Here is a 14,940-nt window from a genome sequence, read left to right on the forward strand (position 1 = left end):
ATATCAATTTCCCCTTCTCGTCTTCCAAGGGACCTACGTTGACTTTAGCCGCCCTCTTCTACTTCATATATTTATAAAAACTTTTGCTATCTGTTTTTATATTTTGTGCTAATTTACTTTCATACTCTATCTTCCCTTTCCTTATTTCTTGTTTAGTTGTTCTTTGTTGCTTTCTAAAGTTCTCCCAATCCTCCAGTCTCCCACTACTCTTTGTGACTTGGTACACATGAGCTTTTAATTTGATACTATCTTTTATTTCCTTAGTTATCCGATGCTGGCTGTCCCCACACTTACTGTCCTTACTTTTGACTGGAATATACTTTTGTTGAGCACTGTGAAAACTCTCTTTGAAAGTATTCCATTGTTCCTCAACAGTCACAAATAGCCTGTGCTCCCAATCCACATTAGCCAACTCCTCCCTCATCCTGTTGTAGTCTCCTTTATTCAAGCGTAATACACTAGTTTTAGATCTAACTATTTCATCCTCCATCTGTATGCGAAATTCAATCATACTATGATCACTATTTCCAAGAGGATCCCTGACTACAAGATCGTTAATCTTACCTGTCTCATTGCACATCTAAGATAGCATTTTCCCTTGTACGTTCACTAACATGCTGCTCAAGAAAGCCATCACGGATGCATTCTATGAAGTCCTCCTCAAGACTTCCTTCACCAACCTGATTCACCCAATCGATGTGGAAGTTAAAATCTCCCATGACAACTGCCGTTCCGTTCTTACAAGCCTCAGTTAGTTCTTGGTTAATTGCCTCTGTCAGTGCAATATTTTTATTAGGTGGCCTATAGACAACTCCTACCAGTGATTTTTTTCCCCTTTACTATTCTTAATCTCTACCCAGATGGACTCAATATTCTGCTCCATAGATCTTATATCGTCTCTCATAATCGCCCTGATCTCATCCTTAATTAAGAGCGCCACCCCAACTCCTCTGCCTTCCTGCCGATCCTTCTGTATTACCTGATACCCTTGGATATTTAATTCCCAGTCATCTCCACCTTGCAACTGGGTTTCTGTTATGGCCACTAAATCATATGCCTTGGTACAGATCTGTGCCACAAGTTCACTAACCTTGTTTCTAATACTACGGGCATTTAGATAAAGTGCCCATACACTCATTCTCCTTTTAGAATCGAGCAATTTATGCAATTTTTGCTTTTTACTTTTATGTACTCTACTCATACTTTCTTCTTCACTAACTCTCACTTTGGTCTCTGCATCACTTCCCTCTTCTTTTCAGTGTGGGTTCCCACCCCGCTGCCATATTAGTTTAAAATGTCCCCAACAACAATACCAAACAATCTCCCTAGGACATTGATCCTGGCCCTGCCCAGATGTAGACCGTCCGGACGGTACTGATCCCACCTCCCCCAGAAGCAGTTCCAATGCCCCAAGAATCTGAAACCCACCTTCCTGCACCATATATTCATTCTAGCTATCCTGCTATTCCAACTCTGGCTAACACGTGGCACCGGTAATAATCCTGAGATTATTACCTTTGAGGCCCTACTATTTAATTTATCTCCTAGCTCCCTAAATTCAGCTTGTAGAACCTCAACCCACTTTCTTCCTATATCGTTAGTACCTACATGCCCGACGACAGCTGGCTGCTCACCCTCCCCTTTCAGAATGCCCTGCAGCCTCTCCGAGACATCTTTGACCCTTGCACCCGGGAGGCAACACACCATATGGGAGTCCCGTTTGTGGCCACAGAAGCTCCTGTCTATTCCCCTTCCCATGGAATTCCCCTACCACAACAGTTCAGCAACTCTTTTTCTTGCCCTCATGCACAGCAGAGCCACCCTGCAACTCCTTTGGTAGAGACATACCACCTGAAAAAAAAATCCAATAAATATATGAAAAGAATCTATATAAATCTATCATCATTTTAATTTATTCATTTATTCCATTGGATTAAAAATGCACATGCTTGTAATAATGTCCCAAAAAAGTGGAGCTGTAATGAAAAGCTTCAACATTAGTAGCTTGACTATTTTAGATTCATGTGAAGTTTTAACAAAATTCATTCTGATCACATCTACAAATAGCCCTTTTCATTCATTTCCTGATACAGAGACCTGAACTATAACAACCTGGATGAATTTCCTGTTGCCATGAAGGTTTTGGCCAACCTCAAAGAATTGTAAGTAGCCATTGCTTTCGATCGTTGCAACTCAGCTAGCTGTGGTCTTACAACTGAAGTATAGCTAGTTGAATGTGTGACAGGCTGGAACATGATCAACCAGACTTTTTCTTCACCAGGTAAGGGTGCCCCCCACACGAGTTTTCCAGGGCACGGGGCAGGCAGTAGGAAAAAGAGCTTCAAGTGGGGCTTCCATCCATTGGAGGTTGTTGCTCCAGCCCACTGTGGCCCATCTCTCAGATCTTGGCAATATTGCAAAACAACGCAACAAACTAGTTCCGCTGCTATGGCTAGTATTTAATTTGCTGCCCAGATTAAGATAAAATACATAGCTCCATTCATCAAAATCTGACTCCAGTCTGGGAAATAACCAAATCAGAAGACAAAATAAGCAAATGAGACAAGGTTGCTATAATAATTGTGCCAAGATGAGGCCAGGCTCAGTGTGGAGGAGCAACACCTTATATTCCATCTGGGTAGCCTCCAACCTGATAGTATGAACACTGATTTCTCCTTCCTGTAATCAAATCCCCACCTTTCGTCTACTCCCCACTCTAACTTCTCACACCTTCTCAGCTACCTATCACTTACCCTGAATCGCGCCCCCCCCCCCAGCTTCCCTTTTGCCTATGGTCCACTCTCCCTTCCTATCAGATTCTTCCTTCTCTAGCCTTCGACCTTTCCCTCCCAGCTGGCTTCATCTGTCATCTTCCAGCTAGTCTTCTTCCCTTTCCCCTACCTTTTTATTCTGGCATCTTCCCTTCTTCTTCTCAGTCCTGAAGAAGGGTCTCGGCCTGAAACGCCGACTGTTTATTCATTTCCTTAGATGCTGCCCGACCTGCTGAGTTTCTCCAGCATTCTGTGTATGTTGCAGTTTATTCTTTGGTCTGTTACCTTGTCTCTGCAATATTTTGCTGCTCTGACCTTCTGTTGGAAGTGACTATGAACCATGTGGATTCTAAAACGGTCAGTAGAAATTTAATTGGTAAAGGATGTACAATGTCCAGCAAATGTTAAAGGGTGCCTCACACCAATAAAACTCCAGCACAGTGAAATCCCAGTAATCTGGCATCCTCATCACTTGGATACTTTCAGGATTAGTGCATTTTACACCTATAATATCCCAATAAATGTGATTTTACATGTTACACAGCAGAGTAATAAATTTTCAAGTGAACCCAGTAGGTTTAAAAGGAGTGGGACATACACATTCCAGACCCTGATACTGGCGTAAATGTACCCCTGTTCCTTACCCCTGCTGTTCCTGACCCAGCCCGAACCCAGCTGTACTAACCCCTGGACCCTGGGCTCATGGTCCAAATAAATGATTGAATCAAACGTCAAACTCTCTGAATCAGAATGAGAATCAGGTTTAAAACCACTGGTATATGTTGAACAATGGAACGAATGATTGTCAGAATATTACTGTCATCAGAAGCGGGATATAACTATTGGGAGGCCTCACCTGAGGTAAGGCATTGACACATCGGGTGGACATGCTACAGTGGTGCAAGAGAAAGAGTAATGTCGAGCAAAGATCAAGTCCTCTTCACAAAAGGCAAAGGAATATTTGGCTTCAACAAACCTGTGAAGAATGTTCTGGCAAAGCTCCAGATAGCAGCTCTAAAGTCTATTGGCAGAAGCAGGTTGTCCACAGCAGGTCCGTGACTTCAGGAGATCAGGGTAATGAAGGGGAAAAAAAAACTAAGAGAAAGAATGTTTCCAGTTCAAGAAAAAGCTTGAAGGTTTTCCATTTCAAATAGCTTATCATGCAGATCAGTATTATGAGAAATTTGAAACCAATCCTTTAACAAAAACAAGAGAACAAAAATAATTCCATTGCAAGATATAAATGATATTGACTATTTCAATGCCCGTTCTATTGTCCTCTGGGGAACCACACTACAATGGATCCAGAACTCCACCCAGCACCCTGTCCTTCCCAGTCTAGGCGCTCTACAGCCTCAGCCCTTCAGCTGTTCTGCAGGTCACTGCTACCGCAGCATCATAAAACTTCCACACTGCTACAGTGACTGCTCACTTCTGTCCCACTGACAGCAGCAAAGAACTTCAGCTATCTTGCTTCCTACACCCAAGGGATCCTTCACCCATATTCCTTTGCCTTTTCATATCTCTTCTAACATTTGACTGTCTCCTAAAACCCATCTCCCTCCACCTTGGGATGTTTGTATGTTTATTTATCTATCTGTCTGTCTATCTTTCTATTTATCTATTTATGTATCTGTTTATTTGTTTGTTTGTTTCGAGACACAGTATAGAATACACCCTTCCAGCCCTTAGAGCCACACCACTCAGCAACCCCCAATGACCCCTGATTTTACCTTTAGCCTAATCACAGGACGGTTTACAATGGCCAATTTTCCTACTAACCGGTACTTCTTTGGACTGTGGGTGAAAACGAGAGGAAACCCACGCGTCCCACGGGGAGGACATACAAACTCCTTATGGTGGACACCGGAATTGAACTCTGAACTCCGATGCCCTGAGCGTAATAATGTCATGCTAACTGCTACACTACCATGCTACCATTGGTCTTGTGATGTCTGTTGTATCTGCTTATGTGAAACTGTTACCTGCTGCTAATGTTGAAGGATCTTCTTTCTGTCTTGGATATAGGGATACCCTTCATATCAGAACATCTCAAGATTATTTTACACGAGTGAAATGCAGGGTATACAATTACATATAGGAAATGAATTTTAAGAGGCCAAGATTCTAACATAAAATCAGCCCTTACTTAGAAATCTGCAAATGAATGCCCAATTTTCAAAAGAAAGATTAAAAATTTTGAGTTTATCTTGACGTAAGTAATGTGTCTGGAAGTCCAGAGTATTTGTATGTATTTGTTATCTTTCAGAGGGTTCCACAGCAACAACATAGAGTCAATCCCTGAATATGCATTCTCCAATAATCCGTCACTTATAACAATGTAAGTTTGCTCACAAGGTTCATTTTTCTAAACTAAATCGGTGGAATTTGCTGGAATGCAACTTTGCAAAAATCTTAACAGTTTTAATTAGTGTTCACTTCTGTAACAATTACCATTTGATAAAATGTATAAAATATATGAGAAGTCGGTTCTTGAAGCGTATGATTGCAGTAATGTTCAATGTTTGAGCACCTGGCTCACTAACAAATAAAATCATAAGGGAAGGATTCCTAATCTGCATTCACATCTCACTCCCATCATTTTTCGGAATGTTGATGATTATACTGTTTTCCAGTTTTGAAATATCTATTTCTTTTACATATATATATCTTTGGCTTGTATTCTGATTCATTGCTCACTGTATATCTGACTGGTTATTTCAGCAAGGCGTTCTGCTTGTATTCCAAAAGCTTTTTTAATCTGGCTCTCTCTCATCTTGGACCTGAAACAGGGTAGTCTTCTCTTGTGCCTCAACTCATACACCCTTTCCCTCCTGTACCAGTCCTATATCTGTGGAGTAATTTTATCACACGTCCTCCTTCTTCATTTGGTGAGTGTGAGACACTGGGAGCCTAGAGATGGCCATCTTAGTGACTGACATGCTGAACTCCCATAAGTCTTCAGAAAGTGGAGAGTTTCCTGCTGCTATAGCAACAGAAATCCATTGGTTTTACTCTCAAAATCACTCCCTTGGTACCAGTGAACAAAGAGAAATGTATGCCCCTATTGTACTGCATGTTCTCCGTGTGACTATGTGAGTTTCCCTCGGAAACCCTGATTTTTATCCATCTTTCAAAGATGTGCTGGCTGTTAGGTTAATTCACTACGATAAATTGCCCCTAGTGCAGGTGGGAGGACTGTTGGTGAAGATGTAACAGGTACAACTGGAGGAAATGGGGTTGATGGGAATGCTCTGAGAGCTAGCTTGGACTTGATGTGCCAAGTGGCCTCAATCTTCCCAAGGCCTCAGTCCTTGGGAAACTTGGGAAAGGAAATATCCATGTCAACATGGGTCATGACATTTTGCCACACTTTCTTTCCAACTGCTTGGCCAACCATCCAATGTCTTGCAGAGCACAGCTTAAGACTCCTGGTCTCAGCTAAATAAAAACAGTCTATCTTAAACCTACGCCTACCTTGGCTAATCCCTTACTTCGTTGTTCCCAAGAGCAACCATCTCTGACATATTCTTGTCTCTCACCAGCTGTCCATCAGATTAATCCCTGCAGCCCTGAGAACTCCCTTTCTTTTTCCTTGGAACTGGAACTGGTTTATTATTGTGACATGTACCGGACTGGAGTACAGTGAAAAGCTTGTCTTGCATATTGTTCATACAGATCAAATCAATTCACAGTCCTTTGAGGTAGTACAAGGTAAATCAATAACAGAATGCAGAAGGAAGTGTAACAGCTAAGGAGAAGGTGCAGTCAGATAGACATTAAGACCAGAAGACCAGAAGATATGGGAGCAGAACTAGGCCATTTGGCCCAATGAGTCTGTTCCGCCATTTCACCATGGGTGACCCGTGTCCCTCTCAGCCCCAATCTCCTGCCTTCTCCCCGCATCCCTTCATGCTCTGCCTAATCAAGAATCTATCAACCTTTGCCTTAAATGTACCCAAAGACTTGGCCTCCACAGCCACCTGTGGCAACAAATTTCACAAGTTCATCACTCTCTGGCTAAAGAAATTTCTCCTCATCTCCATTCTGAAAGGACGCTCCCCTATTCTGAGATGGTATCCTCTGGTCTTGGACTCTCCCACCATAGGAAACATCCTCTCCACATCCAATCTATCAAGGCCTTTCACTATTCGATAGGTTTCAATGATGTCACCCTCATTCTTCTGATTTCCAGTGAGTAGAGGCCCAGAGCCATCAAATGGTCTTCATATTAAGGTGCAAGATCATAACAAGGTAGATTGTGAGGTCAAGAGTGCATCATATAGGACTAGGGAACCATTCTGTAGTCTCCTAACAGTAAGGTAAGGCTGTCCCTGAACCTGGTGGGAAGTGCTTTTAGGCTTTTGATTCTTCTACCCAATGGGAGAAGGGAGAAGGGAGAATGCCTGGTGTGGGTGGGCTCAAATGCTCAGAAACATCTTTGCAGATTACCCCAGTCTCATTCATAGCTGACTAAGATTTTTTTTAATGGCTGTATGTTACTGATATCTTTATGTGCTTGCTATCTTGTACGTGCTATGTGTGTTTTGTGCTGTGTGTGACTGATGGTTCTGTGTTTTGTACCTTGGCCCCGGAGAAACCCTATCTTGTTTGGCTGTATTCATGGGTTTTCATGTATGTTTGAATTATAATTAAACTGGAATTGTTTTGAGAGAGCAAACCCGAAATCCTCCTATAGTATTGCAACTATATCCAGATGTTATTTAGCCTAGTGTTTGAAGGAATTAATTTACATCACATACTAGATGTTGCACTGACTTGGGATATATAATGAATCTTTAATGCTTTGTGTGGTTGTTTTTCACACACATCCAGGTGGTTCTGTTTTCCTGTTCTGGGCTAAAGTAATAAGCACTGATCTAACATCCACATCTTCTGTGGAATTTAAATTCAGGAACTTGAACTTGTTTAGAATAAAAAAAAGTTAGTTCCAGTAACTGGAAATAACTGGATTGACTTTAAAAAAACCCAACAAGTCCACAGATGTGCTACAGGGACAGAATCATGTCATCCAAATGTAGCCCGGTAAAGTGTGTCTTCAGACCCTCGGACCAGGAAGCAACGCAGACGAACAAGAAATGCCAACTTTGCCAGTGACATCCATATCCTGAATAAATATAAAAATAGTACAGCATTGACCTGAGTGACAAGGACATCTTACCCTGAGGTTGCTAGATCTTTGCCCTCCCTTGACCTCTTCCAGCTGGGCACGGAGCTGTTGTATCTCAGCTCAGTGTTATGCTGGCTTAACTTCCAAATGCTGGCCTTCACAGTGAAGCTCACGTCCCGTATGTGGATTAAACAAATAATCCGGGCAGCAGCGCAGGAGTAAACTACCATCCAGTGAGTAATCAAACATACTTCTTGTAGCTCTCTACCACCACCTCAAACTGACACAGAGATAAACACCCATAGAAACGTAACTTTAAATAAGTCCTTCCACTCAACTGTTGAAATATACCAAATGAGAACTAAAATATATATATTAAATCTTTCGTAACACACACAAATCGCTGGAGGAACTCAACGGGTCAGGCAGCATCAATGGAGAGAATTAAAGAGCCAACACTCTGGGCCAAGAAGTCATGGTCCGGATCGGGGTCCCTTTAAATTTACCTTGTTTATGTTACGATCCTGACTTTTGATTCCCTGTTTTCCTGTGTCCCTCAACTTTGGTGATTAGAGGCAATTAACACTCAGCTGAACCAGTAGTTTATAGTCTCCGGCTTTCAGCCGTTCGGTGCGGGAGCGTCTACAAAGTCATCAAAGGTACGGTGTGCCGATGTCATCCGGCCAGAGCAAGCCTAGTCTCTGCCGAAGCGAGTGCTGGTAATTCTCCCTTCCTCACCGGAGCAACCCTGTCCAGTTACCTCGCTGAAGCGAGCCTGCAAAGTTTCCTCATCAAGGTGGGTCCATCAGTTAACCCGCCAGAGGGAATCAAGAACTGCTGTCTACTGTTCCCGGGTTGAGTCGCGAGTTCGCCACTACCCGGAGGCTCCAAGTCAAGTCCTGGCCCTGGCAGCATTCAAGCACCAAGTCAAGTCCTGGTCCTGGCGGCTTCCCAGTTCCGAGTCAAGTCCTGGCCCTGGCGGTCTGTGATTCCTGTCCTACCCCGCTGTCTGAATCCCTTCTCTGCCCCTCTCGCCTCTAGCCCTTGTCTGCAGCTCCCGCCTGCACTTCGGTCTAGTTCCATCACCGGAGCTAGATAGGTACTGTCTGGTGTTAATTCATGTTGGTTTTGTCCTCGCCTCCGTGGGGTAAGTCAGGCCGTCTTGCTGTTGCTCCGCGGGGAGTCATGTCTTGTCTTGTCTTGTTCTCGCCTCCATGGGGTAAGTCAGGCTGTCTTGCCGTTGCCCCACGAAGGGTCATGAGTCCTGGCCCTATGTCCTGTACCCAAGGAGGGGTCCCGGCTCTCTGTTTTGTGTGTGAGTCCCGGCCCTATGTCCTGCACCCAAGGAGGGGTTCCGACTCTGTGTTCTGTGTATGTGTCCATGGTTCCGTGTACCTGCTCTCCCGAGACCGAGGCTCTGTTTTCCATGTTCCTCCTCTCCCTAGCCCATGTCATGTCCTTGGCTGGTTCTGGGGTCTAAGTCCAAGGCAAGACCCAGGTACTGGGTCCTTGCCCAGTCTCTGGCTCGGAGTCCATACCCTAGCCTCTTCATGTCTCCTCTAGTTCTGGGAGCCGATTCGGAGTCCAAGCCCAGACCCTTGTCCCAGCCTAGTCGTAGTCCTGAATCCTTGTCCAGGTCGCTATTCCTGCTCCTGCCTTGTTCTCCTGGTATCGAACAATAAACTAAATTGAAGTAACCTCACAAGATGTGTCTTGCATTTGGGTCCACCCTTGCTCCTAATGCCCAGCCACTGTGACACAAGACCCTTCAATGGGATTGTAAAAAAAAGACGAAATTTTTGGGACTCTTGACCCAATTGCTGACACTTAGGTCAAAAGCAAGACTGTTCTGAACTTCAATTCTACGCTAAAATCTTGTAGCTCGGCGGGTAGATGGGAACAGAATATGAGAGGCCTGAATGCAGCTTTCAATTCAGGTGACCAGGTTGGCTGAGGTACTGACAATTCTCCGGCCTTGTGTAACAATGCTCTGGAGCAGGGGCTCCCAGCCTGGGGTGCACAGACACCTCGGTTAATGGTAGGGGTCCACGATATAAAAAAGTTTGGCAACCACAGCTCCAGAGGGAATCAATGAAGGAACTGGATGAGGAGAGAGATTTGGAGGAGTTTCCACTAATTTAAAGCAAAAACATTTATTTAATGTCCTTTGGTTTTCTATTATTTTTTAAAACTCCATATGGTGGCTGAGGTAATTCCTTGTGTGTAGCACAGACATATTATAAAATTGTAAAGGGACTCCAGACTGCACGACAAGCAGCTGGGTGCAGTGGTTTGTACTTTTTATTGAGTTAAACGTGGAATAAGCCCTTCTGGTCCTTTGAGCCATGACACCCTGCAGTTAACACCCTGAAAATTAACACCAAACAATCTTGATTTAGTTGTATTGATAGCCTAATTTGGGCTGATCAAACATGAATTGAAAGCTAAGTATAAATTGGGGGAGTGCTTTGTCAAGCACCTCCGCTCCAGCTGCAAAAAGCGTAATTTCCTGGTAGCCAACCATCTTAATTCCTATCCCCATTCCTGTCCCGACGTGCCAGTCCATGGTGTCCTCTTCTGCCACAATGAAGTTGGAGAAGCAACACCTCTTATTCCATCAGGGTAACTTCCTACCTGATGGGATGCATATCAATTTTTCCAACTTTTTATTCCCCTTCTTGTTCCCTCTTCTATTCCCCACTCAGGCCTCTTACCTCTTCTCCTCACCTGCCTATCACCTCCCCTGATGCCTCTCCTCCTTCCCTTTCTCCCATGGTCCACTCTCTTCTCCTATCACATTCCTCCTTCTCTAGCCCTTTGCCTTTTCCACCTAACACCACCCAGCTTCTCATTTTGTATCCCCTCATCCACCCACCTGGCCTCATCTATCACCTTCAGGCGTGTCCTCCTTTCCCTACCCCCACACCTTTTACTCTGGCATCTTCTCCCTTCTCTTCCAGAATTGATGAAGGGTCTCAGTCCAAAATGTCGACTGTTTATTCATTTCCACAGGTGCTGCCTGACCTGCTGAGTTCCTCCGGCATTTTGTGTGTGTTGCACGGAAAAATGAAAGCTTTTGTAAGCAATGAGAATTCTTGGACTCAGTGTTAGAAACATTGATATGATGAAATGTTCTTTCTTTATAGCCACTTCTATGACAACCCCATTCAATTTGTTGGAAGATCCGCTTTCCAACAGCTACCTGAATTACACATACTGTGAGTAGATCTGTACAATAGAGCCCTTTCTCCCAGTGGGAACACACCTAATATTTACATGGGACAAGATCTGTTTCTTAATTATTGATCCTATTTCTCAATCTAGCTCACTTAATGGAGCCACAGAAATAACTGAATTTCCTGACCTTACTGGAACCATCAATTTGGAGAGTCTGTAAGTTTGCCATCATGGAATTTTGAGTAATTTTATTCAAAATACAGCTGTAAGTGAAATCTTATCAACTGATACATGCATCAGAGTAACAACTTCTACTTTGTCAGGACTCTGACAGGAGCACGAATTAAGTCCATTCCAAGCACTGCTTGTCAACAGTTACCGAATCTTCAAGTCTTGTAAGTTATTCATCACTATTTCGTAACATGTAATTTAATGCTATCCTGTATGCGCTTGCTATCTTATATGTATGAGAACTAGGCCTCAGGCTGTGGTCTCACCTGTTTACAGCCGCCAGGAGAGAGCCGTTGGAGCTGTTGTGCTCCACCGGGGGCAGTGTGGCGCTGTGCCCAGGCTGGAACCACTGCTGCCCCCAGCGTCCGCTCGGCAGAAGACAGGCTCCACTGTGGTCAACTGTAGATGGATGGTTCAAGCTTGGACTCTTCTTTTGCGTGGCTGCGCCATACTGATATCTTTATGTGCTTGCTGTCTTATATGTGCTATGTGTGTGACTGTTGGTACTGTGTTTTGCACTTTGACCCCAGAGTAACTCTGTCTCGTTTGGGTGGATATTTATGTATGGCTGAGTGACAATTAAACTGGAATTGAATTGAATTGAACTCTATCACTAAACACTGTGTATGAGTAATTTCTGGAATTGGACATCTAAAGGATTTAAAATATTTTCAAGAATTTCAAGAATTATAAAACTGATGGCCTCTTCAAAATGAATGATAGTTTCTTAGGTCTGTGCCAACAGGGTGGGAATGTATCAGGTCTAGATATCTCGGTATTAAATAATTGAAGCAATGAATGACTGAATATTATTTTAAAGTGACACTCACTCTCAGTGTCTCATATACTGTGCCTCGTGCAACTTTAGGAATTTGGGCAAATTCTGCAGGGCAACTGATCATTGTGGGCTGTGTACAAGTTCATTAGAGAAGAAAACCAGATGGAATATAGAATCAAGGATCGACTTTATTCACCATGTACGGCACTGTACAAATGTCTTAGTGTATGTTGCTAGGGAGTCTAAGAATTTTGCACAGTACTGTACTTGTCAACATGGAGCAGAGAGCGGGTTTGTAAATCTGGCAGGAGCAAAGGATATTGGGAATGGTGAGGGTGGTACTTTTAAGTATTGCACTGTACTGCTGCCACAAAGAAAATCAAATTTCATGACGTGTGTGAGTGCTGATAAACTTGACACTGAGATGGGTCTCTATCGTGGACTGAGAGTGGGTAGGGGCATGGAGAGGGGAATCATGGTTGGGAAAGGGGAAGGGGGAAGGGAGGGAGTGGGAAGCACCAGAGAGACATTCTGTAATGATCAATAAACCAATTGTTTGGAATCAAATGACCTTGCCTGGTGTCTCAGGGCTGGGTGTGTCTGCACCTATACCACCCCCTGCCCCTGGCACTCCTTCTCTGCCACCTGTCTCACCCTCTTTCCACAGTGCTCCACCCTCGCCGTTCCCTTCCCAACATCCTTTGCTCCCCATCAGATTTGGAAACATTCCACGTTGACAAAAGTCCTAGGCACCCTAGCTATATATACGGTATGTGTCAAAGACTTTTGCACAGTACCGTACATTTACATGGATTAGGAATGTGCTTTGGTGTGTTGCCCAGGGCAGGACATGGGACAAAAAAAAATTTCACAAATTATAAAGAATAAAAATCAAGTTAGAGGTTGAAGTTAGAAGGTTAGTTAGAAGGGCACCAAGGTAGTGAGCAGTTAACATGACACTATTACAGATGAGGGCGTTCAGAGTTCAATTCCAGCACTGTCTTAAAGGAGTCTGCATCTTCTCTCTGTGGAATGCGAGGATTTTTCCCGGGTGCTCCGGTTTCCTCCCACAGTCCAAAGACATCCAGGTATGTTAATTGGTCATTGTAAATTGTCCTGTGATTATGTCAGGGTTAATCGGGGTGGTTGGGTGTTGCTGGGGCAGCGTGGCTCAAAGGAGGGGAAGGGGCTACTCCACGTTGTATCACTAAATAAATAAATAAAAGTATAGATATGGAATAAAATGTGCATAAACACATAAATACCAGCGTCCATTTACAACATAACCAGCTTTATAAAAGCGCAGCGTAGTGACAGGGGTGGGCAATAGAGGGGGTGGTGGGGGCTAACTAGAATGGGTGATCAGATTAACTGCCTGGGGGAAGAAGCAGGCAGGAACAAAATCATTGTGACACCACCCACCCTGTAAACTGTCTTTTCCAAAAGCTCCTTCCAGAAAGTACAACAGGGCTGTTAAGACAAAAACTTCACACTTCTAAGATGAAGTAATGAAGTTCCATTGAGCTTGGTGCAAACTGGGAATGATGTCACACTTCGTTACAATTTTAACGTTGTTGGATTTGGGTGGCAGGTGGAGATACATCTCTACCAAAGGAGGTGTCAGGTGCTCCTTCCCTCTGCTGGCCTGCAGGTCACCCTTGGGCAAGGTCTAGCACCTGCTTAGCACCCCCCACCCACCCCGGATCGGGATTATGTGAAGCCATGCTAGGTGGTCGTATGAGCAGCTGATGCATACCACAAGTCCTGGTTATGTGACCACTGACCTCAGGCAATCTCTGGAGAGTATTGATAATGGTTGGGGTCACCCATCTTGTAAAGAGACTGACCAGAAGAAGGCAATGGCAACCAACTTATGTAGAAAATTTGCCAAGAACAGTCATGGTCATGGAAAGACCATGATCGCCCATGTCATACAACATGGCACATAATGATGATGATGACAATGATTGCTGGATTAGTTGCCTTAACGATTTTAATGACATATTTGAGAAAAGAACTTAAATGGCTCTCTGGCAACACTGTGTCTGTGCTCATCAGCTGGCTGAAATGTGTAATCTTGTGTTCAACAGAGATCTATCCTATAACTGGATCGATCATCTACCGAGTCTCAATGGCTGTGAAAAGCTTCAGAAACTGTAAGTCAAGAGGGGAATGGCGTTGATGTAGCGAAGTATGCCGAGATAAAAGATCAGTCACAATGTTTCTGAATGGTGGAGCAGGCACGGGGGATGGGGGTGAATGACAATCTCCTGCTTGTATTGTTTATGTTTCTATGTAAGCTTGCGTCTGTTTGTGATGGAGAACAATTTTAGTTCATCAGACCAAAGTTATAGGAGCAGAATAAGGCCATTTGGCCCATCAAGTGTCCTCCACCATTTCAGCATGGTTGACCCAATTTTCTCTCTCAGCCCCAAAATCCTGCCTTCTCCCCGTATTCCTTCATGCCCTGACTAATGAAGAATCCATCAATCCCTGCCTTAAATATACTATGCCCAATGACTCAGCCTCTATGGCTGCCTGGGGAAACAAATTTCACAGATCACCACTCTCTTACTGAGAAAAATTTCCTCATCTCTGTTCTAGAAGGACAGGGGTTGAGGGGTTTCTTCTGAGGCTGTGTCCTCTGGTCTTCGACTCTCCCACCATAGGAAATCCACTCTATTCAGGCCTTTCAACATTCAGTGAAGTCACCCCTCATTCTTCTGAATTCCAATGAGTACAGGCCCAGAAGCATCAAACTTTCCTCATATGACAAGCCTTTCAATCCTGGAAGAATCTTCGTGAACCATTTTGTGCCTCTTTTAAAAAAAACATGAGGTTATTTGCAGTAA

At 43.9% G+C, this 14,940-nt stretch overlaps 1 protein-coding gene across 3 annotated transcripts in view; it reads left to right on the top strand.

The window, feature by feature from the left end:
* The window catches only part of LOC134351495 (leucine-rich repeat-containing G-protein coupled receptor 5-like), a 177,300-nt gene that overhangs the window by 138,141 nt on the left and 24,219 nt on the right, over nucleotides 1-14,940 (top strand). For 2 of the 3 annotated variants that reach the window (XM_063057716.1, XM_063057718.1), the window contains exons 7-12: nucleotides 2,094-2,162; nucleotides 5,041-5,112; nucleotides 11,049-11,120; nucleotides 11,227-11,295; nucleotides 11,403-11,474; nucleotides 14,179-14,244. In XM_063057716.1, coding sequence (XP_062913786.1) covers nucleotides 2,094-2,162; nucleotides 5,041-5,112; nucleotides 11,049-11,120; nucleotides 11,227-11,295; nucleotides 11,403-11,474; nucleotides 14,179-14,244 — 420 coding nt within the window. The remainder of the gene's footprint in view (nucleotides 1-2,093; nucleotides 2,163-5,040; nucleotides 5,113-11,048; nucleotides 11,121-11,226; nucleotides 11,296-11,402; nucleotides 11,475-14,178; nucleotides 14,245-14,940) is intronic. The other variant, XM_063057717.1, reaches the window with a different exon arrangement.

Source organism: Mobula hypostoma, chromosome 9 (assembly GCF_963921235.1).
Source record: "Mobula hypostoma chromosome 9, sMobHyp1.1, whole genome shotgun sequence".
NCBI classification, from domain to species: Eukaryota; Metazoa; Chordata; class Chondrichthyes; order Myliobatiformes; family Myliobatidae; genus Mobula; species Mobula hypostoma.